We start from the raw sequence: 17,710 nt of genomic DNA on the forward strand, positions 1-17,710 counted from the left end.
GTATTTTATCCAGTAATGGCTCTTTATTGTTTCAATCTTAATCTATATTAATTCCCTTTTTATTTTCTTTAAAATTCCTTGCTTTCTTTGCTTGTCCTATATTTCTATCAATTCTGCCAATTTCCATAGCATCAATATAAGTCATTTCTTTGCTTATCAATAAAAAATTTAAGGTTATTATTCTTAATCTTGTAAAAAAAGTAAAAAGAAACAAATATTTCTCTTGTTTCAAAAAGTCTCATGCTTATATATTTTCATCTCTTTAAAGTTTGGATCTTAATCTATTTCAATTCCATTTTTGTTTTCCTTTAAAATTCCATGCTTTCTTTGCTTATCTTATATTTCTATTAGTTCTCCTTTTTGCCTCTTCCCCCCTTCTTTATTTCTCTCTATTAACTTCTGTGTAATCCTTTAAGTTTATATTTTAACATCATAAGTACTTTATTCGCTGTCAGTTCTAAATAACTCTTAAGTTTTCTGAGTCTTATTTCCCATGCAATCTTGTAGTTATTTCTTGTATTCCCTGCTTAAAACTCTTATGCGTGTTTCTCTTAATTTCAGTTGTTTTGTACATCAGTCTTTGAAGTTGTAGCTCTTATTCTTGTCAAGGTCAAACAGCTTGTTGACAGAAACCTCCCTTAAAATTCTTACTGGTCTTATCACAGCCATAAAAGGTTTTCAACAATGACCAAAGACCTTGTTGTTCCTCTTCTGCCTGTAGGTGTCACTTTACAGTTTACAGTTCCAATCCACAATTAGCAAAAGTATCCATTTTGTTTCCTTTGCTTAGAGCTGCGCCTTATTTTGTTTCATCTTATTTTTTGTTTTTTCCAATTAGTCCCATTTAAGATCCATAGATTTAAATTTAAAATTTATTTAATTCCAGTCCATAGAGGAAAAAGGAGATCAAGATATTCCACCAAAGTCAAATTTTAAGTCCTCGGAGTTTTTTTTCCTTTTTTCCTTTTTTTAGTCTTTAATCAATTATTAAAAGCTTCCGAATTATCCAAATTCCAGCTTTAATTAAGGGTTCCATTTTTTCCTTTTTATTTGAGGGATCTGAGCTTCAATTTCAAAAGTCAAATTTCTGTCTGGTCTTTGGGTACTGCTTCTGTTTCTTTTATTCTACTGTGTTAACAGTTCTTGTCAATTTAGCCACTGTTCCAGGGTTTTAAAAACTGGTTGCAGGTATCAGTTTTAAAGTGCCTCTCCATGAGTTGGTGTTCATTCACCCGGCTTCAATATTTTGTCCAAATCACCACTTCAACTCTCCAGCACAATCTTATGTGGCCGTCCCGACTTTGGCAGCTTGTAATGGTTGCAGTCCTCATCGCTGGGTCGAAGGCTAAAAAGGCTGGTGCTGCACGGAAGTTGCAACTTCCCTGTTCGCTCCGGTGTTTCCTCCAGTGGTTCCTTCTTTCTTCACTGTCCCTGCAAGGCAGCTATGGCCCTTTGCGGACCCCCATAATGATGGGGATATTGGCGCTCCCCCAGAACTCCTGTTGTTCGTGACCGTCTCATTGCGATGCTGGCCACGCCTCCTTGGCATCCATTATTATTATGATTGGTTGCACAGCCAGATGTTTAGACTGGATCTGATATTTCTGTTCGCCTATTGAGTTCTTCCCAAGGACCTTAGATAGACAGGCGTTGTGGTTTAATATGAAAGTCATAGGATGTAGGCAGTTCCAAGGAACACTGCCTTTTGCAATCGACTGATGGTGATTTGTCAATGCTGATGGTGTTCAAGTGCTGTTCCAGTCATTCTGGGATTCCACTCAAGGCAATTATTACAATCTATTACTGTGGGTACTACTTTTGCTTTCTTTTGCCACAGTCTTTCCATTTCTATTTTGTATTTCGTTATTTTCTCTAATTCTTTCTCTTCTTTTCTGCTTTCTCTAGATACTGCTTTGTCCACTATTCAGGTTTTTTTGTCTTATTTATCAACAATTATTATGTTTGGGATGTTATGTGGCAGGCACTTATCTGTTTGAATTCTAAAACCCAAGAGCAGTTTAGTTTCTTCATTTTCTACTACTTTGTCTATTTTATGATCCCCACCAATTCTTTCTTGCAGACAAATGGTATTTCTTTCAAATATTCCAGTGCACCATTGTTGCTACTTGTCCCAAATTGTTGTTTTTGCTCAGACTGTATGATCTTGCAGCAGCTAATCAGGTGGTTGGTCCACTGTTTCTTCAGCTTCTTTGTAGAGGTGGCATTTGCTTCCTGTTGCAGTCTTCTCAAATCTGACTTTGGTAACTCTCAATGTACGACCACAATTGAGCCCAAAATTTCTGTTGCTAAGTGAAACATTTGTTAAATGAATTTTGTTCCTATTTACAACTTTTTTTGCCACAGTTAAGTGAATCGCTGCAGTTGTTAAATTAGTAACATGATTGTTAAGTGAATCTGGCTTCCCCATTGACTTTGCTTGTCAGAAGGTCATAAAAGGGGATCACATGACCCTCAGGATACTGCAGTGGTCATAAACATGAATCAGTAGCCAAGTATCTGAATTGTGATCATATGTCCATGTGAATGCTGCAACAATTTATGTGCATGAAAAATGATAATAATTTCATTTTTTTGCTGTTGTAAACCTCACACAGTCATTAAATGAACTGTGGTAGGTCAAGGACTACCTGTACATTTATTTATTTATTTTTATTTATTTATTATTTTAATTTCTATACCGCCCTTCTCCCAAAGGACTCAGGGTGGTTTACAGCCAGATAAAACAACAGATACAAAAATTAAAAACAAATTTAAAAGACTAATTCAAATTTGGCTAAGAACTATAAAAATCCAATAAAAACCCCCATTAAAAACTATTAGGCCAGTCCTGCGCGATGGAACAAAAATGTCTTCAGCTCGCGTCGGAAGGTCCGGAGGTCAGGGAGTTGGCGTATCCCTGGAGGTAGCTCGTTCCAGAGGACTGGAGCCCCACAGTGAAGGCCCTCCCCCTGGGGGTTGCCAGCCGACATTGTCTGGCCAACGGCACCCTGAGGAGACCCTCCCTATGGGAGCGCACTGGTCAATGAGAGGCCACCGGTAGCAGCAGGTGGTCCTGTAAATAACCGGGTCCTATGCCATGGAGCGCTTTAAAGGTGGTAACCAACACCTTGAATTGCACCCGGAAGACCACCAGAAGCCAGTGCAGCCTGCGCAGGAGAGGTGTGATATGGGAGCCTCGAGTTGCTCCCTCTATCACCCGCGTGGCCGCATTCTGAACCAGTTGGAGCCTCCGGGTGCTCTTCAAGGGGAGCCCCATGTAGAGAGCGTTGCAGTAGTCCAGGCGGGAAGTGATGAGGGCATGAATGACTGTGCATAGGGAATCCCGATCTAAGAAGGGACGCAACTGGCGTATCAGGCGAACCTGATAAAAAGCTCCTCTGGCAACGGCCGTCATATGCTCTTCTAACGACAGCTGTGCATCCAGAAGGATGCCTAGATTGCGGACCCTCTCTGTGGGGGCCAATGACTCACCCCCTACAGTCAGAGAGGCCGGCATCCACAGCCACTCGGTCTTGGAAGGGTTGAGTTGGAGCCTGTTTTTCCCCATCCAGACCCGCACGGCCTCCAGACACCGGGACATCACTTCAACGGCTTCGTTGGGGTGGTTAGGGGTGGAAATGTACAGCTGTGTATCATCAGTGTACAGGTGACACCGCACCCCAAAACCATTTCTTAAAGCTTGGTCTTGTGCAGCCAGAATTAGGCCCTTTGTCTCTTTAACTTTCCTGCTTTTAGCCATTGCTAAGCTGGTTGTTATTTGCTTTGCCTACTGTTTTTTTTTTAATGTACTGGCCATGTGATACTTTGCCTTGCCATGTCTCATTTCTACAGGTTGTGCTCGACTTACAACAGTTCATTTAGTGACCATGTAAAGTTACAATGGCACTGAAAAATGTGACTTATGACTGTTTTTCACACTTATAACCATCTTCCAGCATCCCTATGGTCACGTGATCAAAATTTGAATGCTTGGCAACTGACTCACATTTATGACAGATGCGGTGTCCTGAAGTCATGTAATCCGCTTTTGTGACCTGACAAGCAAAATCAATGGGAAACAAGGTTCACTTAACAACTGTATTACTAACTTAACAACTGCAGTGATTCACTTACAACTGTGGCAAGAAAGTTTGCAAAATGGGGCAAAATTCACTTAACAAATTTCTCACTTAGAAACATAAGTTTTGGGCTCCATTGTGGCCATCAGTTGAGGACTTCCTGTATATTTATTTGGTATTTTTTTATTGTTGTTGTTGTTGATCACACAGTCAGCCAGATGGTCAGGTTGGATTTGGCATTTTTATCTATTTTTCAAGTCCATCCCAAGGACTTGGGAGAGACAGATGTGGATTTTTGATGGTGTTAAATATATCGTTGCAGGACATAAGCTTTTCTGAGTAAAGCTGCCTTTTGTAAATGACTGATGTGATTTTGTCAATGTCAATAATGTTACAGTGGTGCTCCAGTTATTTTGAAATTGCACTCAAAGTGCCTATTACTATTGCTTTCTTTTGCAACAGTCACTTTATTTCTATTTGCAGGTTCTATTTTGCTGTCTTCAGGTACTACCATTTTCCTTATCCAGACTTTTTTATCTTTCTTATCAATAGTTGTTAAGTCTGGGATGTTATATGGTGGGCGCCTATCAGTTTGAATTCTAAGTCCCAGAACAATTTAGTTTATTTTATCATTTTTCTCATCTATGCAGCAATGTGAAATCATAGGTACCAGTTCTTTAGTTGGTGTTGGCGTTCATATGTATCAAGTTCTTCTGAAGAACCTAGGATGTTATAATCTATCAGTATTAATGCATGTGCAAATCCAAACAGCACAGCTTTTGTAATTAACAGATGGAAATTTTGTCAATGTGCAGATGACTGGCACATGATCATTATTACAGATGATAATTGTATGATTTTATTAATTTATTATCACACATGGTTATTATTCAAGGTTTCAAAGTGGTTTCTTACTATAATTTTATATTAACCATCATTGGAATTAAAAGAACAGTGGTGACACTTGTATTGGGTAATTGATTAATATATAGTGCTCTGGAAATATCCCACTGCCACTCTTTAACACATTTGCAATGACCTGGACAAATTAAGGAAATACCAAGATAGTATGGAGTCTACCTCAGAGAAGAACGTAAATTAGAAACACAGAACATCAGTTTCTGAATAGATTATGTTAATATTTTACTGTGCAGATCATTTGTCTTCATCTTCGTCAACTTCAATCAGTAGTCAAACTTAGGAGAGATATTTGTGCACCAGGGGTTTGGTCTATATCTGCTTTTAAAAACCTTCCTTTTTTTAGATATCCAAGTGTTTCTTGTGAGATCTTGACATCCGATGTCACACAGATAAATGATGCACTCGGTGAGGATGAATCTCTCCTGCGACGTCTCTATGGCTTCCTTCAGACTGGTGGAATCCTCAACCCTCTGTTGGCCAGCTTCTTCAGCAAGGTTATGGGGATTCTTATCAACCGTAAGACTGATCAGGTAATGTCTTAAAGGCCTTCTGGACCACTAAATAAATACAGCTTAATCATAATTGATAACTCCCTTTCTTCATCACTAATCATATGATTTTTCTCAAGGGACTTTCTAGTTTGTTCATTCATACACACAAAAGGCAAAGACTCCATTGAAGTAATATCTTCATGGGTGTGTTCACCTAGCTTTCTTGACACAGTATGGAAGCAGTTTATTTTTGCCTTCTTCCAGGATACACTTTTAACTTCTTGGGCTGGATGAGTTTTTCTTGTGTTCTCCTACCAAATACTAACCATGTTACAATGGATTAGCTTTTCAAGATCAACTAGGGACAGCTACCTAGCCAAGCTGGTATAGCAATAGCAATAGCAATAGCAATAGCACTTAGACTTATATACCACTTCACAATGCTTTACAGCCCTCTCTAAGCAGTTTACAGAGTCAGCATATTAGCCCCAACAATCTGGGTGCTCATTTTACGCACCTCAGAAGGATGGAAGGCTGAGTCAACCTTGAGCCTAGTGAGATTTGAACTGCCAAATTGTAAGCAGTCAGCAGGAGTAGTCTGCACTACTGCACTCTAACCACTGCACCATCGTGGCTCACGGTGTCACAGAGAGCTTTGAAAATAACTTGTAGAAGACCTACAGTATAGCTTGTCATGAATTTATTGAGCCAATTATTTAGTGGATCTTCAGTAGTGGAAATATAGCTCCTATATGAAAAGATAACATCTTAAAACATTAATTAACATATAAAAATAATATATGTTTTAGTAATAAATATTTTTATTAATAATTACTGGATTATTATCAAATGACCAAGTTTCTTAAAGCATATGATTGGCTAACTTGTAAAATAAGGTAATGTTTCAAAATGGAGATTCTTTGTAATCTTGCTGCTATGATATTTGTTATATCCTGCCCATCCCTTAAGGAAGTATATCAGGTTTATCTTTATAACATTTCTTTATGCTAAGTTAAACAGCAATGACTCATTTGAACTTCATGGCTGAGTAGGAATTTGAACCTGGGGATACCTAATCACAGTTATATGGTCTAAACATTATACTGCTCAAGGATTGCAAAAATGTGGACTTCATGATTAGGCTGATATACAGTATGGCTCGTTCCTGTGCAGGATTCTTAACAAATCAGCTAAAGACTCGACTGTATGTAATGCATATTTTCTTTCCCTGATGGGGGAATTGACTATTCCGTTCCCATATTGAAGATAGAAATTTGTAGGACCATTTCTTTCCAGAGTGGCTTTTTCCCCCTTTTTCTCAATCCTAATTTGTTTGGTTTTTTACAGATAGTTGCCTTCTTGCGTAAGAAGGATGACTTTGTCAACCTGCTGCTACATCACATTGGTACCTCAGCCATCATGGACCTCCTGCTGCGACTCCTAACTTGTGTGGAGCAGTCACAGCTCAGGCAAGATGTATTCAATGTGAGGATCCAGCTGTAGGCATTCTTGACTACTTCTCTTTGCTTCCTTGGAAGAACAAACATATATTGCCTTTGTTATTTTTGTCTAGAAATGTGATAACCAGTTATGAAATTGTGGTATTTCCTTTTTCTGTCGAGGTAAATAATTAAGTAAAAGATCTGGTGTGTTAGTCAGTCCAAACCATATTATAACTCTGTTATGCCCTATTTTTCTTTCTTACGAGCAATAGCCATTTAAAAGACTTAAATGGATTAAAAGGATTAATATAGGTATCACAGTGTTCTGTTGCATCTTTGCCAAGAAAGAACCATTTCCTGCCCATCAAGGATTAGGGATAAAAGCTTTAAAGTCAGTGAATATTTTTTAACCTATTTATCTAGAATAACCACCACTTGAATCTTCTGATAGTTTGATAATTATTTTTTACTTGTATATTCCATTTCTTTTGACCCTTTTCACTGCTCAAATTTTATTATGAGTTTTTTTTATTGTTACACCAGTAAACATAGCTCAGTGATAGACTTTTGGGGAAAGGGTAAAGTATCATTGGAATTGCATTTGTCCCTGAATACATTTCAATGTATAAGTGGGGTAGAACTGAGACATCTTTCTTTAATCTTACCATTCTTTTCTTTTCATCACCCAAAGTGGCTTAATGAGGAGAAAATTGTGCAGAGGCTCATTGGGATGATTCACCCTTCAAAAGATGACAATGTAAGTAGCAATTACAACCATAGAAATACATGTTTGTATATAAATTGTGTGCAGTGTTTATTGTGTCACTGAATTGTTTTCTACTGGCTGATAATAGATGAAAACTGAAACAAGCAGTTGCTTCATTGTAGTTCTGGTATATTGAGGAGCTGTTTCAGATCTTTATGAAGCTTCTTTTTTCTTGCTCCCTCTTCCCAGCAACATTCCAATGCTTCACAGTCTTTGTGTGACATTATCCGGCTGAGCCGTGAACAGATGATCCAAATCCAGGATAGTCCTGAGCCGGACCAGTTACTGGCCACGCTTGAGAAGTGAGTGCTAAGCACCGGCAGCAGGGAACAAAAGAGGCACCATTGCCCTTAGGTTAGAAATAAGTGTCACTCTAACGCTGCAATGAATTTGAAAGAAGAAATGCCTGTTTATCAAAATTCACCTCATTTTTAATATGACTGCTATCTCTATACTACTAAACCTCTTGTTGTGACCTTTAATTGAGTGAAATTAAAGTGACAACAGCTTTTGAACCAGGATATCTCAAATGGGCTAATGTAAAGAGTATGTCCAAAATCCTGGACCCCTGACACTCAAGGGAATGTAATTTGGGAAAGTTTTGGCTGTTTCAGTACTGCTGTGCTGCTACTGAGGTCATATGATCTCCATTTTTAACATTTTGGTGTCAGTTTCCCAGCCAATCTCACAATCCCTTCCCCCACCCAGCAGCAGTCACTTACCTACCTAATGGGAGGGGAAGGGAAGATTTCCTGTGCTCCCTGGAAACTTGAAACTCCTGGAGGAGCCAGCAGGAAGTCAGAACTTGCTTCTGCTCCCACTTCTGTTTTTCCCATCCTTGGTAATTCTGTTTCTCTGTTTAGGTAAGGAAATATTTCTGAAATGATTACCCAACAGGACACAGGATGTCCAGTTTCAATTATAAGCGAAAGAGGAAACAAGGCTATCCCGGGACTGAGTAATCAGCTTTATCTTTCATTGGGTTGCCAGGACTGCAATCACAAAAGTGAACAGAGTTTACCTAACTAAATTTGATTTAATATAGTCCATTAAATATAGTTAATATGATTACTTCCCCTGCATTTAATATCTTCTCCCGTCTGTCACATTAACACTTCTCGCTTATTAGCAACTGCAGAAGGATTCTGGGAATTATATACCAGACTTTAAAAAAAACCATATGTTATATATTCAGGCTTTGAACTAACTCATAAAGTACAATACTATTGTATTTGTCAAATGAAAACTGAGTGGTGATGTTTTACTCAGCCAGTAACTTTCCTTAAGGAAAAGCTCCCAGCTTTGTTTTTTGACTCTGCATGCTATGTCTCTCTCTTGTTGTAAAAATGCCTCTATTGGTATTGAAATATAACATATCTTGGTCTTAGGCCCCAACTTTTTGGGTACCAAGGACTGGTTCTGTGAAGAGAGGTTTTTCCACAGACTGCAGGAGGCATGGTTTTTTGCTCTGCCTGCATCTGCAGATGGGGCTTTACTTGGTTCTGGCATGCTATGGATCCATGTTAGTCCATGGACCAGGAGTAGGGGACCCTTGCTTAGACTGACGTATCCCTGCAGTTGGATTCCATGTTTGGCTGTTAATATTATTCAAGATCTCTCCTTAAGGTTCTTGGTTTCTTTAACATAATTTAAAAACACTCCTCACTTTCTGAGATAATAAGGCAAGCTATATAGAATAATATCAAATGTTAACAAAAGGCAGAAATAGTCAAAATCACCTGAAATAATCAGATGTAACAAATTTAAAGATTACTGTAGGTTTAAAAATAGTTAATGCTAGGGAAATGGATTTTGTAATTGTTTCGGGGGCAAAAAGAAGAGGATGGTGTTAGTTCAATCTTCATCATGAAGGTGTTTGCATAATTACGACATAGCAATTTTGTCACATAATACACTGAGAAGTTACTTGAAGAAACTTCACCCAGCCCATTAAAGCTTGAAATTAAACTTTCACAGTCATTCTGCAGTTATGGAGGGCTTGTAAAGCTGAATGACCCCTCCCCCCAAAAATTATTTGCTTCATATTTCTTAGTGAAAAAGTAGTGTTCTGAAATTACCACCACCACCACCCCCCAGCTGGACTGCACAGCCTTTTTCGAGTTGAAGGTCATGTGTGGCTTTTTACTGACCACAATCCAAAGAGGGAATAAGACCAGGCTGTAGAAATGGGCCAGGCCAAGACAAAAGCTAGATTTAAAGTAGCTAATTTTCACAAATTACGTTGAGTTAATTAGATTCATTCACCTATATTTAAAAATGTCAGATTGGTGGCAAGACACAACAGAGCTTTAATTATAGGGCAGGAATGCAAGCTTCTGGTTTCTTAGCCTTTTGAGTATACTGGGAGGGGGAGCACAGGGGAGGAGAGATGAACATCAGTTACTAGGAATATCATTTGACAGGATCATTGGGCCCTTTTTCCATTAGTGGTTTCTTTTGCTCAGAATTATGCTCAAGTATAAAGCATCTGCACAGAATATTGTTTCAGAATCTTGGAGCTCAGAAGGGTTTAGGATCCTCACCTTAAGAGAGAAAGTTGATGTTGCTACATAGTTCAGAGTCAAGACTAAGGATTACCACATGGCTAGTAGTAAAATATTCTCTCTCTTGAGCTTCCTTTATTTTGTTCAATTCCTAAGTAAAAAAAAAATTATCACATTTTTGTTGCTTTTTTATTCTCCCTCTTTTTATGTGGTATACCTAAATCATTGTGGCATATGCAAAGATGAAAAATAGAATAGCCAAGTCTAAGATCATGGGAGAGTTTAGTCAAAACAATTTCCATTCCCATGCATGCAGACAGGAGACAATTGAGCAGCTGCTAAGCAATATGCTGGATGGAGAACAGAGCGAATCTGTCATAGTCAATGGGATCCAGGTCTTGCTGACACTGCTGGAACCACGAAGACCCAGGTGTGTAGTAAATGAGTGCTGTGAAAACAAAACATTTGTTACATTTAGAGGAGTAATATAGAGCCAAAACTCTTAGCAGAATTATATGAAATATTCCTCAACAAATTTATATAGTTGGTAGCAATGTTATATCCTAATGGTGATGTTTTTCATTTTAAAAATTATTAATATCTGGTGATTCCTATCAACAGAAATCCTCAGACAATACTTTGTGAAAGCTATAGTAACTGGAATAGGGATCTGCAAACAACCATGATTTTAGAAACTGTTGCTGATCTTTTTGTTTCTCTGCTGCGCAGTTTCTTGTTCATAACTCCCACCACATAAGTTAGGGCTTTGGCTGTTCCAGTGTTTTTCCTTCAAAGTGATTCTTGAACAGGAGTGCAGAATAGTTCCCTTGATACATTTGATTTGCATCAAAGAGTTTACATTTCCTTAGCAAGAAAGGTGGACAGTCAGGGTGTATCACTGTAATGTGTGCATCCTTTGATCTTCCTTGCAGGAGCGAGTTGGGTGGCATAGGGGGCTTTTATTGCAATATGGAGGGGCAGATGGAGATCACTGCTCCCAACTGTGAAGTGGCTTCCAGCCAGGCCAGTTTGGGCACTCTGCATGCCATCAAACAGCGTCTCAGGGAGCTTCACCGGCTGCTCCTCGATCCACCAAAGGTTAGTAGGAGTCATGCACACAGATATGTACAGGCAAGGTTAGAGTACAATTGAAACAGCAGGGAAGGAAGTAGCAGTGCCAATGGCATTTTAAGTGTCCCAGAATGTTGGCTATAGAAGGATTCCCCTGTCTCCCTCATGGAACTACAATGTGTTGTCATAGAAAAGGTCTACACAGTCCAAGGGTTGGGGAGTTTAGCTTTATCAAGACATTTGAGAATAGCTGCTTAGGAATTAGTAATGAGTAGGTTAGGCGCTTGCTGAACTTACCATATGAAAGAATGTATGGCCAAGCAATGAAAAATGCTGGAAATGAATTTTGTATCTTTTTAAAAAATAATTCTATGTATATTCTTAGGGAAGAATTATTAGTTTGGAAATAGGAAGAAATGTTGGAAGATACCATAGCAGTGGAGCTGGAATTCTTTAAAGGTGGTGGAGCAATGTTTAAAATTGTGCAAGGCCTTCTATTTTACCTCTTAAATGCCTCTGCCTATTTCTCCAAGAGAAAAATTTTGGCCTCACCCTCTCAAGCTTTGGAATATTTTTTTTTTAAATGTACTTTTCCTCTAACAGAAAGAAGCCCTGCAGACTACCTGGGGGGTCTTGGACCCTCCTTTGGGAAACACTCGTCTGCATGTGGTGAAGCTGCTGGCCAGCTCATTGGGTACAAACAACACAGCACTGCGGGATGAGATCATTGAACTTGGGGCCCTTGACACTATGTTGGTAAGTATCAATACTGCCTCTTGTTTGCTGGGATTTCTGTCTGATTGGTGGGTGAACCATTTGGCTGCCTGTTAAAAGCTGCAGCGCAGTAAAATCTATAAGTAGTTTGCTGCACTTTTCCTTTGTGAGCAGGAGGCAAAAGGCAAGGCTGTGTAACATTTTGTAGCTCAAGGGCCATGCTTGGCTTGTGAGAGACATTTGTGGGACACATATAGAAAAGTGACCCAGCTCAGAATCAATCCCAGTACTGACCATTCATTCAACAACTCTTCAAAATTACTGTTCTGACCTATTTATTTATTTATTTTATTTATTTAATCAAATTTTTATACCGCCCTTCTCCCGAAGGACTCAGGGTGGTTTACAGCCAGATAAAAACAGAACAACAAAATAAATACAGAATAAAATAATATTTAAAATACTTATTCAATTTGGCCAAGATTAAAATATCTTTAAAACAATAAAACCCACTACTTTATGTACACTGAGAGCATATGCACCAAGACAAATTCCTTGTGTGTCCAATCACACTTGGCCAATAAAAATTCTATTCTATTCTATTCTATTCTATTCTATTCTATTCTATTCTATTCTAAAATTAAAACCAGATAAAATCTAAAATCCTATGCCAGTCCTGCGCGGATGAATAAATATGTCTTCAGCTCGCGGCGAAAGGTTCAAAGGTCCGGAAGTTGGCGAAGTCCTGGGGGAAGTTCATTCCAGAGGGTGGGAGCCCCCACAGAGAAGGCCCTTCCCCTGGGGGCCGCCAGTCGACATTGTTTGGTGGACGGCACCCTGAGGAGTCCCTCTCTGTGAGAGCGCACAGGTCAGTGAGAGGCAATCGGTAGCAGTAGCCGGTCCCGTAAGTAACCCGGTCCTAAGCCATGGAGTGCTTTAAAGGTAGTAAACAGCACCTTGAAGTGCACCCGAAAGACCACAGGTAGCCAGTGCAGCCTGCGCAGGAGTGGTGTCACCCATGCAACTGCATTCTGTACCAACTGGAGCCTCCGGGTGCTCTTCAAGGGGAGCCCCATGTAGAGAGCATTGCAGTAATCCAAGCGAGAGGTAACAAGAGCATGAGTGACCGTGCATAGGGCATCCCGGTCAAGGAAGGGGCGCAACTGGCGAATCAGGCGGACCTGATAAAAAGCTCTCCTGTCGTCAGGTGATCTTCAAAAGACAACCACCCATCCAGGAGAACGCCCAAGTTGTGCACCCTTTCCATCGGGGCCAGTGACTCGCTCCCAACAGTCAGCCACAGCTGCAGCTGACTGTACCGGGGTGCCGGCATCCACAGCCACTCCGTCTTGGAGGGATTGAGCTTGAGCCTGTTTCTCCCCATCCAGACCCGTACGGCTTCCAGACACCGGGACAGTACCTCGATAGCTTTGTTGGGGTGGCCTGGGGTGAAAAAATACAGCTGCGTATCATCAGCGTACAGTTGGTACCTCACCCCAAAACCACTGATGATCTCCCCCAACGGCTTCATATAGATGTTGAACAGGAGAGGCGAGAGAATCGACCCCTGCGGCACCCCACAAGTGAGGTCGATCTCTGCCCCCCTGCCAACACCGTCTGCGACCGGTCAGAGAGATAGGAGGAGAACCACCGATAAACGGTGCCTCCCACTCCCAAACTCCCCAGGCTTCCTTAGAAATTAAACAGCACAAACTTAGTCCTGTCTTTAATTCATATGGCTGTAAATTACTTTCATTTACAGTCAGCAAGGCTTGATAAACAGTCTTTCAGAGGAAGGTTATCAACACCCACCTATCTCACGTGGAATGCTGCCAAAGAGCTAATTTCCAGACACAAGGCAGGGCCAAACAGAGTCACAAACAGAATTTTCAAATCTTGAATCGGCCAGATGAACTAATTGCTTCCTACAAGAGCTCACATCCTGTTCGCTTCTCTTTTAGGTCTTATGGGAGGGGCCAATCATCTCCAAGCCTTACTCCCAAGTCAACCCTATTTCCTTAATTGTTCCTGTCTCCTGGCACCTCTGCACATGCACACACTGGGAATAGGCTCACACTGTTCTTCTGCCTCGCTGATGTCAGCCTCCGGAGACTCCAGAGGCAGTAAAGAAGTACCAGATGGCCTTGGCCCCTGCTCTGCTTCCAACTCAGAGCCATTGTCCGAGCCTTCCCAAGATTCCAGGACTGGCCCAAGTTCCTCCCCAACTTCCTCATTGTCCGAATCTGCTGCCAGCTCTGCTGGCCTCTGGTGGGCCACAACAGTTACAACAGCAATGAAAAATGAGACAGCTGATCCTCAAAGTTGCAACTATTGCAGCATGTCATAATCATGTGATCATGATTTAAGGGGCTTGGCAACTGGCACACGTTTTGGATGGTTACAGCATCCCACAGTCATGTGGTCTCCATTTGTGACTCATAGCCGGTTTCTAACAAGAAAAGTCAATGGGGAAGCTAACCCGAAGTAGCAAGTTTGAGGTAAAATGATGTCACACTTAATGACCCATGGTGATTCTCTTAATGACCACAGCTGGAACTGACATAAATCAGTGCGGTCATGTGACATTACACTTAATGAACACACTGCTTAGCAATGGAATTGCCAATCCCAATTGCAGTCAGTAACTGAGGGCTACCTGTAATATCTCCTCATATATATTGACATATCAAAATTATTAATGTAATTCAATTTATATGGTTACCAAACAAATCTGGACAGCCATAACATTAAAAATTTAAAAAATAATAATAAAAATATTCAGAAAAGAAAAAGAAATGACAGAAGATATATACCGTGTTTCCCTGAAAATAGGACATGTCCTGAAAATAAGGCCAAGCCTGATTTTTGGGGTGGGCATAAATATAGCCCTAGTGATGGAATGAGCATGGCCAGCACTTTTGGGAAAGAAGGCAAAGGGGAAGCGATCACTTGCAGTCTCTCGCCTCTCCACTGGGCGACTCCCGGCAGCCCCAGATGCCCAGAGCCCACCCCTGTCCGGCTCCCTTTTCCACAGCACCCAGCTCTTTATCGAGGCGGTGGCAAGTGGGGTGGGGGAGAAGCGAGATGCATGGAGCGAGACAGGGCTCGCTCCTCTTGCCGTCTCTTCTCCCCCTCTCGCCGGGCATGGCAGGGCTTCCTGCCCCTGCCCAAATTGGGATGCAATTTGGGGGTGGCAGGTGGGAAGGGGTGGGGTTGGGGAGACAGGAGACACGCGTCTTACCTCCCTTGCAGCTCTATTGTGTGTCTCGCCATTGTCTGCAGGCAAACGTCTTGTAGGGTAGACCAAACTTCTTACGAGTTTAAGAAGTTTGATTGAACTTGCGAGGTTTTTTTACTCTACAACGAGTTTGCCTGCAGAACATGGTGAGACACGTGACAGAGCTACAAGGCAGATAAGACAGCTCTATGCCCCCCAATGGTACTATAACAGCAGCCTGGCTGCTGCCCTTCCCCGCTGTTTCTTTGTTGATGGGGCAGGAGGTAGGGCATCCATATTGCGTACCCATTTTACAAGATGATTTAAAACTGCATCACGGCTAAATAAAAATACAAACCACTGAACACATGACACCTATTGCCAGTGATCCATGCTATACCATGTCTGAGGGAATAACTGATGCTATGATAATTGGGGGCATTGGTTGAAAAGCATAAATAAAGACCTGCTATTCTGTCCTTTTGCCTCTCACCATCAGGATCTCTACTTCAAGTACACCTACAACAACTTCTTGCACGCCCAAATAGAGGCCTGCCTTAGCAACATTTTCAGCCCCCTTGTTGGAGATGAAACAATAGAGAACCACTCGGAGCCCCACCCAGAGAGTCCAGTCATCCAACATGTAAGTTATGTGGGTTGTCTATGGTTTCAATTTATCATCGATGAGGGAAGCAGTACCGTGCTTTGGTCCTGAATTCTGATGTTTGGAAATTGAAACAAGATAAATTAAAGGTTAGGATTATTTCATGGACACTGAAAGGAACCATATATGGTAAGTATAAAGGGGTGAAACAACTTTGAAATAATAACAAGAGGAGGGGGCGGTTGTGGTGTCCTTGGTGCTGTCTGAGCTGGGTTGTTTTCTTGCAGACGTTTCATTACCCAACTAGGTGATTTCATCAGTGATGCAAACCTCACTCCCTTCTAGCACTGATGATGTTACCTAGTTGGGTAATGAAACATCTGCAAGAAAACAACCAAGTTCAGACAGCACCAAGGATACCACAGTTCAGATCTGAGCTACAAATATTCTCTTCTACTGGAGAAGTGAATGTCTGTCTTATTAAGCTGGAAGAAGTATCTAAGGAAGTGGTTAACAACTGTTCTCAAGAGTCTTCCTTTTTGTCTTTGGGCAGAAACCACCACCACCACTCTCAGCTTTTGCGTTCAACTGATGAGCACGAGAAACTTTTTAAAATAGCCGTATAAAACCCTTCTAGTGTGAGCAATGGTGTCCCTGTAATTAGCAGGTATTGTATCAATTGTCTCGTATTTTCTCCTCGTAGTTGCTGCAGAAATGTCGCTTAATCCAAAGAATTTTATCTGCCTGGGAGGAGAATGAGCAGTCTCAGTAAGTAGTTACGGTGAAAGTATAAGCGTTCTGGTTAGATATTTCTCCTCTCTCCCTCCTCTTCCTTCAGAAAGAGTCCCAAGGACTTCTTTCATATCTTGATCCTTCTTTACTCCTTCCCTCATGCTTCAGGCCCCTGTTGCTTAGTCTCTTCTACCCATGGTTTTCATAGAGGTATTTACTGGCTTCTTTTCTTTCTTCACAAAACAGTTTCATTTGTTATTCTCCAGATAGAACTGAACTGTATATTCCAGCATCTTTCAAATTGGCCCTGTTGGCTGGAGTTGCTGGGCATTGAAGTATTATCTCAAAGTCCTTTTCTCTTCCCTGCATGCAGACCAATCGGAAAAGCTTCAACTCATGAGCTCCATAGAAGCACTAAAGTCTCCTTTCCTCTTGTCATTTGCTTATTTCTTTTTTCAACCTATGCAAGTCATACCCACAGCAACCACCCGCCTCCATTCCCTCTGTCTTCTCCTACAGATTGGATGGGAGAAGACGCAAGGGCTACATGGGGCACCTCACCCGGATTGCCAATGCCTTAGCTCAAGGTTCTGAGAAGTGGCCTCACTCAAATCTCATCAAGCAGCTCTTAAAAGGTAATGCAAGGGGCAGCTTCAGGGAGTGAAGATTATGTTTCTTGTTCAGGATTAGCTAAAGTACCTTTTTTAGCTGCTGAAATTAGCTGCTTTTGGAAACTTTAGAGGAGTTCAGTTCCTGACTTTTAGGAGGGGAAAAATATGGGTTCCTGTTAAAGTTTTGAGGTGTGTCTGGATGGAAATAAGATCTATTGCTAAGAGAGGATGTCTTCAGATGATGTGGAGACAGTAATAGGGCAAAATATGGTTAATATTCTGTTGTTTTACATCTTGAAAGGATAGATTAAATTACTGAATGCATATAATTTTGCAAATGTTCTGTGTGTTTATATATGTGTAATTTTGAAGTTGGGAAAATTGCTTATAGTCTTGTTGGGGACTGAGAAAGAGGTTTTGACAAAAAAATTTAGAAGGGAGAAATGTATCAATTAACCCAAATGAATTTCCTCAACTTTATAGGAAGGACTACAACTCCAGAATCCCCCAATAGTGGGTTTGATTAATAGTTATTTTTCATACTTCCATTTGCTATGA

The 17,710-nt window shown here is 40.8% G+C and overlaps 1 protein-coding gene across 9 annotated transcripts in view; it reads left to right on the forward strand.

The window, feature by feature from the left end:
- Positions 1-17,710, forward strand: part of PPP6R1 (protein phosphatase 6 regulatory subunit 1) — a 65,272-nt gene that overhangs the window by 24,388 nt on the left and 23,174 nt on the right. For 7 of the 9 annotated variants that reach the window (XM_058181150.1, XM_058181152.1, XM_058181144.1 and 4 more), the window contains exons 3-13: positions 4,563-4,583; positions 5,344-5,530; positions 6,839-6,976; positions 7,625-7,690; positions 7,889-8,001; positions 10,520-10,633; positions 11,136-11,301; positions 11,878-12,030; positions 15,705-15,848; positions 16,513-16,577; positions 17,061-17,176. In XM_058181150.1, coding sequence (XP_058037133.1) covers positions 4,563-4,583; positions 5,344-5,530; positions 6,839-6,976; positions 7,625-7,690; positions 7,889-8,001; positions 10,520-10,633; positions 11,136-11,301; positions 11,878-12,030; positions 15,705-15,848; positions 16,513-16,577; positions 17,061-17,176 — 1,283 coding nt within the window. The remainder of the gene's footprint in view (positions 1-4,562; positions 4,584-5,343; positions 5,531-6,838; positions 6,977-7,624; positions 7,691-7,888; positions 8,002-10,519; positions 10,634-11,135; positions 11,302-11,877; positions 12,031-15,704; positions 15,849-16,512; positions 16,578-17,060; positions 17,177-17,710) is intronic. The other 2 variants (XM_058181153.1, XM_058181146.1) reach the window with 1 other exon arrangement.

Source organism: Ahaetulla prasina, chromosome 4, assembly GCF_028640845.1.
Source record: "Ahaetulla prasina isolate Xishuangbanna chromosome 4, ASM2864084v1, whole genome shotgun sequence".
NCBI classification, from domain to species: Eukaryota; Metazoa; Chordata; class Lepidosauria; order Squamata; family Colubridae; genus Ahaetulla; species Ahaetulla prasina.